Source organism: Heliangelus exortis, chromosome 7 (assembly GCF_036169615.1).
Source record: "Heliangelus exortis chromosome 7, bHelExo1.hap1, whole genome shotgun sequence".
Lineage (NCBI taxonomy): Eukaryota > Metazoa > Chordata > Aves > Apodiformes > Trochilidae > Heliangelus > Heliangelus exortis.
In genome coordinates this window covers 33,016,182-33,032,805 of record NC_092428.1, presented here as the reverse complement: position 1 = coordinate 33,032,805, position 16,624 = coordinate 33,016,182, and the positions used below count along the sequence as shown (strand labels likewise).

The window sequence follows — 16,624 nt, the reverse complement described above, 5'->3', positions numbered from 1 at the left end:
ATAAACCTGCAGAGGTGAGTCAGGCCAATAAAGTTCACGTGTAACACTATGGTTAAAATTTAATCAAAATACTGGACAGAAAAGGAGAGGCAGGTCTCTTGTTCCTTATTCCTTTAGAAGGGCTGAAAAGCTTTCCTTTGCTCTTCAGTGCTTAAATCCTACACTGAGTGGTTTCTCCCATGTTGTGTTAGATAAATATATGAAGCACAGAAATTATTAATAAACTGTGTGCATTCTTAAAGAGTCATTAAAGTCCCAATAATTTGAAAAAAAAGACCATGTATCAAAGACTAGCTGGACATCTCAGAAATAAAATCCCATTTCAAACATGATCACTGCTTTTGAGTATTGATTCAACAAAGCACAATTTTAGAAGAATCTCACTGTACCACAAAAAAGGGATTTTTCTCCTCTTAAGAAAATCTTTGCCGTTTTAAATTCTTAAAACTTTACTCCCTCATTGTCTGTACAGCACAAACCAGACAGCTCAATGGGTGGATAATCCATCACCATGGGTTCACTAGGACATGGGATAATGGCCTTGAAATGAATCAAGATAAAAGCTGATGGGTTGGTTTTTTTTAATCTTGACATGTATGGACACATTGCATGGAAATATATGGAAATGACATGAGACTTACAGCTCTTACTTAGAAAATAATCTATTGACAGTACATGGAATCTCCTTACCAAGACCAACTCAACAGAAGGCATAAAGTATTTAGAAAACATCTAAAAAAAAAAGAGTTGCATGGCTCCTACAGAAGCTGGAAATGTGAACAGAGAGGAAACATTTTGTTACCCTTTAGCATCACATATTAGAAACAGATTTAGCAACATTTCTTTCTACCTTTCCAAAAGAAAAAGCAAAAACAAGTCAGAAGATTTTATCCAGGAGTAAAAAAGTCTCCCTGGCAGTGAGCTGGGAACCCATCCCTGCAGCACCAGGCTCTGGAGATGTCTCCAGAGCACAGCTATGGTTTGACAATCATAAATCCCCTTCCCAGGCTTCCTCCCACCCTTTGCCGGGCTGGTTTTGTTGTAACTATGGCAACGCCTTGTCTCCAGACCAAAGTTCAATTATTTTACATTTTTATTACCACTGCTGCACGCTTAAAGTTCACCAGGGGAACTTCCTGCCAGCAGAGCCCCCAGAGCAAGGCGAAGGGAACCACCTCCCTCCCTAAAGAGAAAAAATAAAATAAAAGAGAAGAAAATAAAAGAGAAGAAAATAAAAGAGAAGAAAAAAAAAAAAAAAAAGAGAAGAAAAAAAAAGAGAAGAAAAAAAAAGAGAAGAAAAAAAAAAGAGAAGGAAAAAAAAAGAGAAGAAAAAAAAAGAGAAGAAAAAAAAGAGAAGAAAATAGAAGAGAAGAAAATAGAAGAGAAGAAAATAGAAGAGAAGAAAATAGAAGAGAAGAAAATAGAAGAGAAGAAAATAGAAGAGAAGAAAATAGAAGAGAAGAAAATACTCTGAAGAGCCAAGGGGAGGAAATCTCCATCTGCCAAGATGCCAACCAGGAATAAAAAAGCCATGTTTGCCTCTGCCTTTCTGACCTGTGCCTGCTCCTTCGTGCTGCTCTGCCTGGTGCTGGGGACCCAGCAGTGGGTGAGCAGCTTCGTGGAGTTCTCCGGTGTCAACTCGGTCAGGGTGAAGCTCAGCTATGGGCTCTTCCAAGGGACCTGTGGGCAGCTGGTGGAAGGAGGGCTGGAGTTTTCCGAGCAGCCTTTCCAAGGTGAGTGGGATGACACCTGGGAATGGGAATCTCTTCTTCCTCGTGCAGGTGATGGGGGTAAGGACCAGGGTTCCTCCGTGTGCTCGGCCGGGGATGCGAGAGGAGGAAGATCCGTAAAGGAGGGATGGGGGGCAAGGGGGTATGAAATAAGACCCCAAAAAGCACAGAAATGATGAAGTCTTCTTGCCAGCAGCAGCTTCCAATTACCTGTGATCTTAGCTCGTGGCGTGGAGCAAGGAGAAAAAAAAAAAATAAAGAGAAACTTCATGTAAAACTGATTTTAACTTTCAGAAGGTTTCAGTGAGGGACAGAAAAGCACCATGTGGCTGTCACTTTGTGAAAGGATTGCAAACCTCATTCACCTTCCAGAATTATAATTTATTTTTTTTTTCTTACATTTCATGATGTTAAATTAAGTGATTTAAATCATTTTGCCACCTGCTCTCAAATCAGCATTATTTTGTAGAAGTTCTTATGAGGCTGCTGAAGGGGAAAGAACAAAACCTGTAAAAGAGTAATTTAGATAAAATCTGGTGTTTGGACCTGTCCTGGACCTCCACATTTATGACCATATTCCTTTTTTTTTCTTCCTTTAAAAGCAAAGTACTCCATTTTGAAGTGCTAGTATGAAACTTAACCATTTGGTTAGAATTTTCAAAGCCTATGATCAGTTTGTTGTGTTTTTTTTTTAAGTGCTAGACTATGAAGTGAGGATTACGACATAATTTGTCATCTTTTACAAGGCCCTTCTTCCCCCCTCCCAATATGCAAATTTCAGGTGACTTCTCCTCATCATGACTTTCAAAAAAGAAACTGAGATGAGTTTTGGAATCAAAGATTATTAGAACATTTCAGCATCTATCCAGTAGATTCAAATTAAACTGTATTTTATGTTGATAACACAACAGATGTTACTTGCTGTGCATCTGCAGTTCTTGCTATTTATCCTCAGTGGTAAAATTATTCCAGAAGAAAAAAAAAAGAATGTCAATGGTTAAATGGTTCAGGAGGAGAGAATAACAGAGATAAGGGAGGAGAGATAATTCATGGGAATAAAAAAATTAAAAATAAGAGGAAGAGTAGAAGGAGTTTTACATGGAGCAACCTTGTAGAAAGTTAAGAGAAGCATAAAGAAATGTAGAAAGAAGGAATGATGCACACCAAGCATGAACCACAGACTCATCCTCATTTTCCATGGTCCAGCAGAGATTTATTTAACTCTATGCAGAAGCAGTTCTGCAAAATGGGGACTGTGGGTTGTGCTCCTGAACACAACCATCAGTGTGCTCTGTCCTGGAAAGTAGGAAATCAGGTTGAACTCTGCTTTGCTTTGGTTTTTTGGTGCTTTTTTTTTTTCAAATGGAGAATCCCTCATGTGCTGTAAAGGATCAGAGACCCCAGAAAAGCTGCCAGATCACTGCTTAGCAAAGACCTCCAGGTTGGCAGCTGGACACCCATCACACTCAGGTCAGCAGCAGTTTGGGAAATACTATTTGACCATACAAGAAATAAAGGTGAAAAAAGATGATGGTCCAGGAAAGTGAAGAGAGGGAAGTCAGAGGAAGGAGTTGTGCTTTCATTGCCCAGCTGAGGGTTACACTCCATCCCATTCAAGCAGATCAGCAGCTGTAGATTCTTTCAGCTTGCACAAAACGATGTGTATTTTTTTATAAAAAATAATAAAATAATCTGCTGCCCCAAAAGAACACCTCCAGGCTTGCCCAGTGCTCCCAACAAGCAGAGTCTGACAAAATTACAAACAAGTTCAATCAGGGGCAGCAGCCAGGCAGTTCTGGAGATGTTCTGAGAGAGCAAATTGAGGGAAATGCCACAAACCTCTCTGATTCCTGAGTTATTTCTCCATCAAGGCAAAGCCTGAGCACTGAGGCTGCTTCAGCATGGTACAAGCAGCCCTCTGCTCACTCCCATTTAGGTGAGTGATGTCTCCTCAGTGCCTACCTTAGGCATTCTTCTAGGAGAACTGCTTAAATTTGCATCTGATTTCCATAACACACCCTCACCTGCCACTTCCTCAAACAGAAATTAACTTGTACCAGGGATGTTGCAGAAAATGAGAGATGCTCTCCTTTTCATTCTGTTCCAATAGCTCTTCTCTTCCTTCTGTGTTTATTTTCTTTTTATGGGGTTTTTACTGATTTTTCTACAGTGATTTCTCCAGCTTACAGACAGAACACTCTGCAGTAATGGTTTTGTATTAAAAGCAGGATGGAAAGGAAGTTTTCCTACAGACAGCTACCACGACACCCACTTGAATACAGCTTGAAAATATTGTGGTTGTATTTGTTGGAGGGCAAGGCAGCCACAGGCACATTGCAGTTGCCTTTTCAGTCTTTAAAAGGAGGAAAATAATCTTTCAGTGCAGCTCTACTGCAATTACACCTGGAAGTATATTGCATCCCCATTTGTCTCTCTCATTATTGGTAACATATCAAATAACTAACAGGATTTAGGCAAAAAACAGTAAAATTTGCTGCAGTCCTGGAGGGGTTGGCTGTCTTTATGGGCAGCCAAGCATAGGGAAGCTACTCCAGGCAGCAAGCTCTGAGTAGCAGCTGTAGTAAGCTGGAGTGGAAAGGTGCCAGGATGTTGAGGGTTAAGGTGCCTGAGTCAGATTTATTCCATACCATGGGGACCTCTGCTATAACCAAAGAAAATTTTCTGCAACTGGGGCTTAGAGCTTAAAACTTAAATAGTTTTAAACAGGCACCTGTAAAAGTTGCCCCACATCTCAGGGAGGATGGGCAGAGGAACACTGAGTTTTCAGCAGATTTAAGCATAAAAGCAGTTTTTCAACAGATTTAAGCATAAAATTTCTGCCTGGCCATGTTAAGAGGAAATATGTACAGAAGCATTAGAAGAGAAGTTTAATACCCAGCCTGATGCCCGTGGGGTTCTTGTGCCTGTAGGATTAGCAGACACAGAGTTATTTCACCCTTATGTACTACCCCCACCCTATTCTGGCTTCATGGGCTGTGTCCAAACCTCTTGTTGCTGCTACAGCCAGAGTCCTACAGCCCACCCAAAGCCCTGGTTATCAGCTTCTGGTTGAGGGATGAGATTCTTGGAGCTGAGCCTCTGTGTTTCAGTTGCAGAAAACCTGAGCAGCCCCAGGACGAGGAGCACCAACACAGCCATCATTGTGATGCTGGTGCTCAGCTTGCTGAGCTCCCTCCTCAGCTCTGGGGTTACCTGCACCAATGCTGTCAGCAACCCCTACCAGACATTCCTGGGACCCATCGGGGTCTACACCTGGAATTCCTTATGTGGTGAGTGACACTTTCTGCCCACACTGCAGGTGATTGCTCTGCTCCCATGGAATTATGTATCTATAAAGGGAAACACCTGGAAAAGTATTCTGTTCACTTGGGTTGTCCTTTTCATTCCTTTTTTCATAACCTTGTCAGCTAGGATACCCAAAAACTATCTTTTCAGTACTAGCAAAATATTATTTACTAGCAAAATATTATTATTATTTTATTACAAAATATTATTATTTACCTCAAGTAGCAGCATCCATCAGTAGGAGCCTGGATTCACTGGCAGCAAAAATGGAAAAGGGAAAAGCTCCAGGTGGAGCATCATTCCATCCATGATGCACGAGAGAACAAGATGAGAAATGCAGAAGGAAACCCCAAAATTATGCACTGGGTGTCACTACAGTGCAATCTGTAACCTCTTTTAGACCTGGCCACCAGTTTCTGGTATTTCTGGTGTATTTGTTGCTGGGTAACCTACAGACCAGACAAGGCTCAAAGGTCTAATCTGTGGCACGGACTTTTTCATCTCTGAAAGATCTATTGAGGGAAATACACCCAGAGCAGCATTGCCACGGAGGACTGAGTCATGGTAAATTCTATTTCCTGATCTAGAAACCACATCCATAGATCAAAATGAGGTTTAACATTCCTTAAACTAAAACAACAAAAGCAGAGGCTGAACTGCTATAGAGTTAAACCCTCTCAAACAGGTCCCTGTGCCCAACCTGGCTGCTCCCAATGCACCTTCCTACCCCCTGCATCTTGCTCTGATAATCTCTGAGGTCCCACACCCAATTTGTCTCAAGAGGACCAGGATTCCCCCTAATAATTTTCTTTTAAAACATCTGATTACAGAGTACCTCAGCGTGGGTCTTTCAGCCTTCCAAAGCTCTCCAGGTCCAAAGGTCCTTGAAGCTGGAGCTTGCCTGGCCTTGAGCAGGGTCCTGTCCTGGGGTTGCACTCTCTGAGCTGCCTTCACCCAAATCCCACCTTGGTGGAGAGGGAATAAATGGATAAATGTGGATAAATGGAGGGAATCCTGTGGATAAATGGAGTCCTGACCATAACTAATGTACCTGGGGATGGGAAACCCACCCCTTTTTGGGTTGGAACTGGATGATTTTAAGGTCCCTTCCAACCTAAACCATTCTTTGAGTCCCCAGCTATATAAATAATAATATATTACTTAATAAATAAAGACAGAGGTTGGAACAGCTCTGGGTGCCTTGACACACAACTGGAAAAGTGAACAGAAGCCCAGCTTAGACAGTGCAGCAGCTTTTGAGACACCCAGGACACTGTCTCATCCCATAAGCTGTTCCTTTCCCAAACCCAGCACTCCTCATGCAGCCTGACCCAAAATGCCAGGACTGGGGGCTTGCCAAAATAAATATTAGTGAGAAAGTAAACCCTCATGTAAAAAAAAAATAATAATAAACACCCCATGGGCTGGTAGCAAACAGGCTTTCTGCTAACTACCCAATGGGGAGCATATTGTACTCATCAGCATTATATTGTGTGAAAAAAAATTTATATTAAATGTATTATCTAAGAAGAGGCAGTGAGAATCCATTGATTCTGGCAGAAGATATAGTTAGCAATGTCAAAACACCTGGCAGATAATACTAGATGGGACAAAAAATCCTATAAATGCCCTCATATTTTTCCAGTGGAAAACACTGCATTAATCAGTGCCTTAGTCCAGGGATTCTAATGAGTTTCAGTAGAATCTTTACAAGATAATACTGAAGCTTTACTTCTAACATTTGCATCCATACTTTCCAGGGATCCTGGTACTTGTAGCCATGATACTTTTCCCTGTGAACATAGAAGCCCACGAGCTCTCTGTAGAACTGGCCCAGAGATGCTCCTCTCTGCAGACACACGTGGGCTCTCAGCATTCCTATGGATATTCCTACTGGATCATGCTGCTCATCATCTTGCTGAACATTGCTTCTATTGTCATCACATACTTCTATGACCACGCAAAATATTATGAAAAGAAACAGCAGGAAAGACCCATTGAAGTTGCACCAAAAGATGTGATTCTGTTTTAAGGATACCACTGGGGAGAGGGTGGTGAAGGAGAAGGACTGATGTGGGCAGCCACAGCTCCTCATTTCCCCTCAGACTGAAGCTGTGCATGTGGTTCAGTTATCAAAGCAACCCACAGTGTCTTCAAAGGAATTCCATTTTATCCTTGTGCTAAGTATTACTGCAAAACATCCCCATTTCCCATGGCAAACGTGCTGCCTGAACACCTCCAAGGAGCTGCAGCCCAAAGTGCCAAACCTGAAGGGATGGACCTCAAGCACCTGATGGTTCTGCTCTGCCCTGGAGGGACCACTGTGCAAACACAATTCTGGAAGGGTTCCTCCTCCTCCCCAGACCATCACCATCACCTCCTGCCCAGGCAGCACAGAGGGGTTGGTGCCCACCTCTTGATTTATGGATTTTCTGGACCCCGGGGGCTGCCCCTGGCTCTCCTCAAGGCTGCACCAAGAGGGCCACCTATGAATCCATTCCTGCTCTGCCCTTTGGGTCCCAATGCAAGGAGCAGGGACATTGCTGTGGTTGTGTGTGTGTCACCTGGGATCTCCAGGGGCAGAAATAACCAGGGCAGACACCAGGAAATCTGGAGATGATGAGAAATGGACACTAAGGTTATAGGTGCTTTGTTTTGTCCTGTAATTCTTATCCTCTCCCCCCTTAGCAACCTCCTGCACTGCCCCAGGGGCCAGGGCAGCCTCGGGGGCTCCTGGTCATGGGCAAGAGGCTGAGCAACCTGGACAAACTCACCTGTGCTCAGTTACCTCACATCAAACCCACCTTTTGTGTTCAGAGAAGGGCCATGAAGCTGGGGAAGGCTCTGGAGCACAAGTCTGAGGAGAAGCAGCTGAGGGAACTGGGGTGTTTAGGCTGTAAAAAAAAAAGGAGGTTGAGTGAAGACCTTGCTGCCTAAAGGAGGTTGGAATGAGGGGGGTTGGGATCTTCTCCCAGGTAACAAGCAATAGAACAAGAGGAAATGGCCTCAAGTTGCACCAGGGGAGGTTGAGATTGGATATTGGGAACAATTTCCTCACCAAAAGGATTGCCAGGACCTGTCCCAGGCTGCCCAGGGCAGTGGTGGAGTCCCCATCCCTGGAGGGATCTCAAAGCCACAGAGATGCTGAGAGGGGAGAGTTGGCCTGGATGATCTCCAGAAGTCCCTTCCAACTCTGATAATTCTGGGACATGGGGCAGTGGTGGCCTTGGCATTGTGGGGTTAATGGCTGGACCTGATGATCCTAAAAGTCTTTTCCAACCCCAATATTTCTGTGATTCCCTAACACTCCCATCCATGGCTGGGCTGGCAGATGGGGAGCACGAGGAGGAGCTGTGGCCTCCACGTGACAGCACAGGAGCACCTGGAACTGATCCATTTGTGGAAATCTCAGCAGGAGCTGTTGCAGGCCATTTATGGAGCTGGGATTTCTGTCCCAGGGCACAGCAGCACTTTGAGCAGGTGTGGCTGCTGCTTTCCCCCCCCCTCCTGCCCCAACCTGGCCCTTTGCCCCCACCCAGATGCCACCGGGCTGGTTTATGAGCCAGGTTTTATGGCCAGTCCCAGCACCCTGCCCAGCTGGAGCTGGGTTTCACATCATGCACACAGAGACAGGAAACTGCAGGGAGCTCCCTGCCTGCCTCTCCCCCAGGGATGGGACCTTGGGACAGATGCCATGCTGCAAAATCATCATGGGTGCACGTGTCCCAGGTTAAATGTCCCACCCCAAAGGGGTGGCCAGCACCTTCTGCCCCTCTGCTCCTCACCTCTGCAGCTGGCAGGGCAATTTCTTTTTTTTTTTTTTTGGTGTCCTGTGGTTCTCCTTTACAATATGATTTTCTCAGTTCTGCTTGAAACCTGCCCTGGGATGCATGAGATGCTGCTGGAGGAAAAAGAAGAGTTTCTGAAGAAGGGATGAGAAGGCACAAAGGATGACTTCTCACTATTTATGCTGAAAAAAATAAAGTTTCAGGATTAAAGTGCCCAATACTTTACAGGGCTGGGCTTCCTTTAAAGCACCAGAGCTGCTCCAGCCTGCGTTCCACAGAAAATATGATGGGGACAGAGTGGTGGGGGGGGAATAAGAGAGTTTCTAAGATTTATGGGGTGGCAGAGGTCAAGAAAATAAAAGATATTATCCACTCTTCATTGCTGACAAGTACCATGCCTGGAGCTGCTGTAAACACAGCAGTGAAACCCTCAGACACCTCCTGGCTGCCAGCGGGGCTGGGGCAGAGCCAAAAACCCTTCCCAGCTTTGCTTTGGCTGCAAAAAAATTTTCACACAGTCTCAAGCATGCATCTGTCACCGTGGTGCTCAGCCAGCATCCAGCACACCATCCAATCACACTGACAGACCAGAGAAATCAAGTCGTCATCATTAGAATAATTCCAGAAAAAAAAAATAAAAAAATTAATTTCCTTTGCAAAGCAGGGACTCGCCTTTGCTTGGGCATTTCTATTGCACTGAAGTGCTAATTGCAAGGGTTAAAAAAATAAAAATTTTATTTTTGCATGCCTGTTTGAACCACTAAGCTCTGTTTAAAAAAAAAAAAAAAAAATCAGCCTGGAAGTCTACAGGGACCTTACAGCTGCAAAACAAATTGCTGGGAAGGCACTGGGCAAGGAGAGCTCCCCTGCACTGGTGGGACCTACAGCTCAAAACCAGTCCAGCACTGAAAAAAATAATATCAAATATGCATAGGAAAGCTGTAGGTGGCCAACAAGGCTACCCTGGTGTTCTGGCAGTGTTATTGAAAATTAAAGGCAGAAATTTCCTTCTCAAGATCAAAACCTTCTCTGCCCTTTGCTGCCCCACTCCAGGCAATGGTGTTGGCTTGGCTGATGTTGCTGAGGGAGGTTGAGCAGCTGGAAATGGGGCTGGAGAAGGGGGCAGCATCCCCATGGCCCCGAGCCCTGGTACCCTAAGGAGCCCCTTCCCACATCCAACCCTGTGCCAGGTTTCCCAGAGAAGCTGTGGCTGCCCCATCCCTGGCAGTGTCTCAGCCCAGGTTGGATGGGGCTTGGGGCAACCTGGGCTGGGAGAGGTGTCCCTGGGCATGGCAGGGGGTGGAAATGGATGAGCTTTAAGGTCCCTTCCAACCCAAACCAGTCTGGGATTCTGAGAAGCAAAGCAAGGAGAGGGGAACACAGAAAATTATCATCAACTTTTCTCCTCATGTTCCACCCCAGCTGGCAGGGAAGCTCTGCAAGGTGCCAGCAAAGCTCTGGGTGCCATGGGGGATGTTGTCTCCTCTAATGAGGCCACAAGCAGGTCAGTTACCAGGTAAGTGCCTGGGTTTGGGAGCATCTGCTCTGAGTTAAATGACAAACTCTGGCAGAGCTCTGGAATTATGTTTTTTTCCCCAGAAGAGAGCAGCCTGCCCAGGAGCCAGCCAGGAGGGGGCTGGGAAACACTGGGCATGAACAAACAGAAAGCCCAACAGCTCAGGTATCCATTTGCTGAATCAAAACCTCTGAAAGAAGGGATTGTGTGTCTGGGTTACAGCCACTTCCACCAGAGGGACAAAAAAGGGGGAAAAAAAAATAAATAGGAAAAAAAAAAAAAAAAAAAAAAAGGATGCAACATTATCCAACCTTGTATTTAGCTTTTAGGGTATCAAAAAGGAATTGGTCTGCTGGTTCTTGCCTACCAGACAGCCTTTAAAATTAATGGAGCTGTGTTCAGTAAACTCATCCTCTTAATGAGGACAAATTCTAGCAGTTTACCCCTAGGTAAAAAGAAAAAAAAAAAAAAAAGAAAACCCTTGTGCTGTCAGCTTGATGCACCCTCGAGAGAAAAATCAAGCTCCCATCTTATCTGAACTCAGGGTAATTTTACACATTCATCACTTGCCAGCAGTTCAAGTGCTGCTTTTCCCCAGGGGCTGTGTCTGACCAGGCCAAGGGGAGGATCCAGGCTGGAGGATGAGCACCCAAGGTCCCAGCTCCAGGCTCCCCAGGGCAGGATGTGTGCCTGGGACCTTGGGACCTGGGACCTTGGGAACACCAAAAAACTGAGCTGGAGTCCAGCACCAGCATTCCTGGCTTCTGCTGCCATGGAAAACATGGGATCCAGATCCCACTGCTGGCATCACAAGGCCCAACCAGGAGCTGGGCAGCTGGAGAGGAGGATTTCATCAGCAGGTCCCCTCTGATGGGCAGAAAGCTGCTCTTTTCCTGTCTTTTCCACCAGAGAGAAAGCCAAGGCAGGTTCTGGCTCCTTATCCACGCTGACCCAGTTGCCCTGACCCAACAAGTGACTTGGATGCTTCTGCTGGAGTGACCCTGATTGAAATTCCAAAGGAATCATAGGGAAAAGATGAGGGGTGAGGGGTGGGAGTTATTCCTGGGGAGAGGCTGATGGGACACAAGAGGAAAAGTTTTCCTTGGAAGAGTCACCCACTGGAATAACCTCTCCAGGGAACTGGGGCTTCCTCAACATTGGACACTCCAAGGTTGAGCTGCACAAGGGGATGGGACCTTGTCTGGTCCTGGCTTCCACCAAGGAGGTTTGGACCAGCTGATCCTGGAGGTCCCTTCCAACCTGGTTTTCTGTTATTCTGTGAAATATCCAATGGATTACAAACTAATCACACACAGCATTCCTTGTCCATACCTTCCCATCCCAGCAGCTCAGGTTCACAGTTGCACAAGACCTATTTTAGCTTTTATGGCTCTCTTGAAAAGTTTCCCAGTGGATAAAAGTCACACCAAGTTCAACACCTGTGGGAATCCCAAAGCAGCTTTGTAGACACAGAAGATCCTCAACCCCTGGCAAATTATCAGCTACCTTGATGCTTAGCAGCAGCTGAAAACATTTAATAAGACACATTGCAAAGCTCTCAGCAGGCAAATACAATCATTCCTGATGCAAGATCTGCTTGACAGCAGGGCAGAAACCAGTTAACTTCCCAATTACAGCAAAAAGAGCCAGCACAGCTCTGCCTGACCCCCAGGCAAAGAGACTCAGTCAATAAAACCAATCCCTGTCCCCCAGGAGCTATTCTGCTAAAGAGTCACCCAGCTCCTGCTATTTAAAAAAAACCCCTCTGCTGGTAGGAGAGCTGCCAGAATTAACAATCAATGGTGTAAATCAGGAGCAGGACTGCCAACCCCACAATGGTTTTTATTATAGGGGTATCAGAGAATGCAAAATAAATATTACTCATCCAGCCCTGTGGCAGGTTGGGCTGGTGGCTCAAAGGGAGGAGAGCCTGAAGAAAGGAGCACAGAGTGGTCTGGGGGGGGAAAAACCTTTAAAAGTCATCTGATCCAACCCCCTGCAGTGAGCAGGGACATCTGAACCAGAGCAGGATGCTCAGAGCCCCATCCAACCTCTCCTGGAATGGTTCCAGGGATGGGGCATCTCCCACCTCTCTGGGCAGCCTGGGCCAGGGTCTCACCACCCTCAGAATAAAAATTTTCTTCCTAACAGATAGTTTAATCCTAGTCTAGTGTAAAACCACTCCCCCTTGTCCTTGGCCCTGCTAAAAATTCTGTCCCCATCTTTCTCCTAGATCCCTTTTACCTATGGAAAGGTCCCAACAAGGTCTCTGCAGAGCCTTCTCCAGGCTGAACAACCCCAGCTTGGCTGCAGCAAAAAGTGTGGATGGAAAAGTGGATTCCACCAGCACAGAAATGATGAGAGGGGTCACTTGGATCACCTCAAACCACAGCAAAACGAGCTCTTAGAAGGAAAGGAACTTAAAGCCAAGGAAAACAAATGCCACAGAAGCAGTGTTCCCTTGGAAAATTCCGAGAAAATTCCCTGCTCAGCCTCTCCAACCAAACTCCTGTGCCTTGTATGACTTTTTCTAAAAAAATAAGGGGGATTCTCTGAGCTCAGCGAGCACTTTCCTCCTGGGTCATTCTGCTGGGGACCCAGGAGAGGGCAGCAGCCTCCTGCTTAGGCTGTGCTTCCAGCTTTGCCTTTTTTCCTTTTCTTTTTCTCTTTTCCTGGCTGGAAAAGAGGAGGGAAGGGAGAGAGAAAGCTGTCTTCACAGCACATGCCAAGACAACTCTCTATTTCACCTCCTTCTGAGGCACAAAAAGCCAAAGCATTGCCCAACTTACACATGAATTTGAGGTGCTCCAACCAGCACCCCAATTCCATGGGGACCTTGAAAAACAGCACCAGGGCTACACCTTGGGGCGTGGGTTGCTTCACCAGGACCCCTGGAAAAGGTTTCTTGACCACTTCTCAATATTAGAAGAGGTAAATTGCCAAATCAACCAAAAAAATCCAGAGTCAAGCAAGTTTAAAAGGTGTTCAAAGCCACTTGGAGATGCTCTAGGATTCATCTGACAGATTTTTCTCTACAGTTATCTATTCTATATGTATCTATTTCTGACTTAATCCATTCTTCCTTGCAAGATGCCATTCAAAGGAACAATTTACCCTAGAGCATGCATTTTAATCAAGGAAATTTTTCATGACTACTTTGCCAGACTTAAAGCAGGTGGATTCACCTCTTATCACATGGAAGTTTTCCCTCTTTAAAGAAAAGATCTAGAAAGAAAAACAATAAAACAAACCTAAAGACCTAAGAAAAATAAATTTTCAAATCATCCTGTGCTTTCCCAGGTGATCTCTGAAGACCTGAGTGGTCTCTGGAGCAAAGTGCCCTGGGTCAGCACAGCTTTTCCTGAGGGACCTTTTGCTGTGGTAGGGACCCTGCAGTGGTGCAGACCCCAATAAACTCTGGGGTCTGTTTAATTTTATGTGTTTTCACATGTGAAGGAGCTGCCCTCACTCCCAGCAGCCAAATGGGACCCTCTGAGAGGAAAATTGTCATTCAGTGGGGAAAAACTGAAGCTCCAGGAAGAGCTCACAGATTTTTGAAGAGCAGGGCAGCACATCAAGGAGCTGATGCTCAGCCCCCCAGGAGTTTGTCAGTGCTAATAAAGCCACTAAAGATGGGTGACATCCTAATTAGAGGAACCTCAAAAAAAAAAAAAGCACTAATGAGAATAAAACTACAGCTTAATTTCCTAAGGATTTGGGGATGGGGCCAGACATTGCCCTCACCTGCCCGTGGTCTTCAGGATGTGCAGCACTTCTGGCCTCCTGCCTGCATCTGAAGGTTTCATGGAGGAGATGGCAGGGCAAGAAGGGGAGAAAAAAAAAATAAATATTTTGCTTAAATTGCCAAGAAATCCTGGGTTTTGCAGTCACCCAAAGAAAATGAGCAAATGGAGTGAACTCTTGCCTTGCACCATTGCCAAATGCTCTGACAGAAGCTGCTTGGCTTGTGGCAGCTGTTTCCCAGCTGGAGCAAACTCCTGCCAGGAAAACAGGGGGACTACAAAGAGATGCAACAGGACAGAATGATGTCCTTTACACTGCAAAAAGTGGTTCCTAAAATGGTCCCATGCAAGAAGGACTTCAACCTGTGCTGGAGCAAAAGAAACAGAAAATTCCTTCTGTCTCTCAACTCGTGCATTTAAAAAAACAAACCCACAACTTTTCACCAAATTGAAGAAAACCAACCAAAAACCAAACAAAATTAAAACTCCAAACAAATTAAAGAAAACAAACAAAAAAACCACAACAATACAACAAAAAAAAACTGATGAGCAAAGAACTTGGTGACACAGGGGCTGCATCAGCTCCCATCTGCAGTGGTATCAGTCCAGGTGGGAACCTCCTACCACCCTTGCATCTCTAATTTAGCTCAGTTAATCACTTGCCAACATTTTAATCTGCCTTTTCAAACCTCTTCCCAACCCTTCGGGTGATTTTGAGCCTGAAAGACACACATCACACTTTTTGGGAAAAACAATTCTGCTGGCTTTACCCAAAGTCCTGGAAACCAAGAACTTTCCTCGAGTGGGCTTTGGATCAAGTTGTGAGCAGATTAACCCAACAGTGATAGATATCATTTCATGTTTAGCCTCCAAGGGGAAGCTGAGGGGGATCAAAATATCCTCACTAATCAACTTCCTTTCCTCATCTCCTCCTAAAAGAGAAATTAAAAGGATTAGAGGACAACAAGAGCAACTTGGCTGCCACCATCAAGTTCTCCAGACACTGCTGCATCTTTTTTGGGGGGGGCAAACAAAATCAAACCCAATCCAAGATTACCTACATCCAGCTGATCTAACAACACTGAGAAGAATTGTACTCAGATCCCAAGCTGGCAGCCAGAAACAAGTTTTTTAGAGCAAGTTTAACAGCAGCACAAGAGGCTCACTGCAAAGAGCATCCTGGCCTCCCCAGGCTGAGTCCCAGCTTTGGTGCTGCTATCAAACCCACAGCCAGCAAGGGAAAAAGCAGAAAGCACATGGAAGCTGCAGAGGAATTAACCTGCTGCTGGCTGGGGAGGTAAAAAAAAAAAAAAAAAAAAAATGCAAAAGCTGAGCACCTTGACAAAACACCTCTCAAATAGCAGTCTTTGATTCATAAAGCAGGTTTCTTAGCCCATAAATAACCATTTTACCTGCGTGGCAATATTAGCAGCAGAGTAGATGGAGAGAAGAAAACTGACAAGCCCTATTCATCCATCTTCATTTGTCTTTCATGAATATGAGAAGATAAGTTGGGCCCTGATACCATCTTTGCTCTTACTTCTCCCTCTCTCTCCCCTGGCCTTATAAGTTGGGACATGCTCAAGTGACCAAAGCTTTCAAAATAAGGTGGCTTTATTTTTTTTCCAGCCATTTGCTAGAATGAAACTTTGCACAGGAAGAGAATTAAAAGGAAAAAAAACAAACAAACCACCACCACAAAGAGGTATAACCCAAACCAACATCCCTGTGCATCAGGGAAGTTTTAGATGCTCTTTGCAGGTTTTTCTGTGCCAAGTCTCACCCTGCTCCCTGCAGATCAAAGCTGTGGCAGAGGATGTTGGATTTTAATAGCACCTCTAGGTTTAATATGAGATTATGAACAAAATATGCCCACAGATGCCAAAAGATCCTGCAAGCAAGCCTGCATTCAAATGATTTCTTTACAGCCAGAGGGTGGCTGTTACTGATCTGGAAAGGATTTCCAGTACTGAAAGTGAAGAAAAAGCAGGTTACTGAAAAGAGTCTGTAGCTTCTGGGTAATTTGGGGGTGACAACTCAGGTGTTTTTTAATGACACCTACATGGAAAGGCCTTTTGGGCAGCTTATTGCTGAGCAGCACAGCTGCCATGGGTAAGGCTGAGAGGGACTGGGAGATGCAAGAGGGAAGCAAAGTCCTTATTGCAGCAGATAAATACATCAGGTATGAGAAAGGAGCTGAGCAGGGCAGCATCTTCTGCCTTTTCCTCACAGTGGTTTTTAAAAGAAAAGGGACCTTCTCTGTAGATAACACTCTTTATCCCTCTTTTTTCTCCAAGGATTCATCACTTGTCCCAAGAGGCATTCTCTAGCACGGGCTTGCAAGAATAAACCTCAGAGTTTTATTTCCTCAATTATACTCATTTATTGTACATGTCTAAAATAATTTAAAGAACTTTTTTTTTTTTATTTAATTCCTCTCCAGGAAGAGCTACCATGCACTTGGGAGAATGCAGGAACATTTTCCTGTGTTGCTACCACCTGGTAGCTGTGTAGCAAAGGACCCTGTGTATAAACCAACAT

The 16,624-nt window shown here is 44.9% G+C and overlaps 1 protein-coding gene across 1 annotated transcript; it reads left to right on the top strand.

Moving 5' to 3' along the window:
* The first annotated feature begins 1,445 nt into the window (after positions 1-1,445).
* On the top strand, positions 1,446-7,198 carry CLRN3 (clarin 3). The gene is made up of 3 exons (XM_071749685.1): positions 1,446-1,733; positions 4,841-5,020; positions 6,797-7,198. The coding sequence occupies exons 1-3, from the start codon at positions 1,508-1,510 to the stop codon at positions 7,066-7,068; spliced, it is 678 nt and encodes a 225-aa protein (XP_071605786.1). The 5' UTR covers positions 1,446-1,507; the 3' UTR covers positions 7,069-7,198.
* The last annotated feature ends 9,426 nt before the right edge of the window (positions 7,199-16,624 follow it).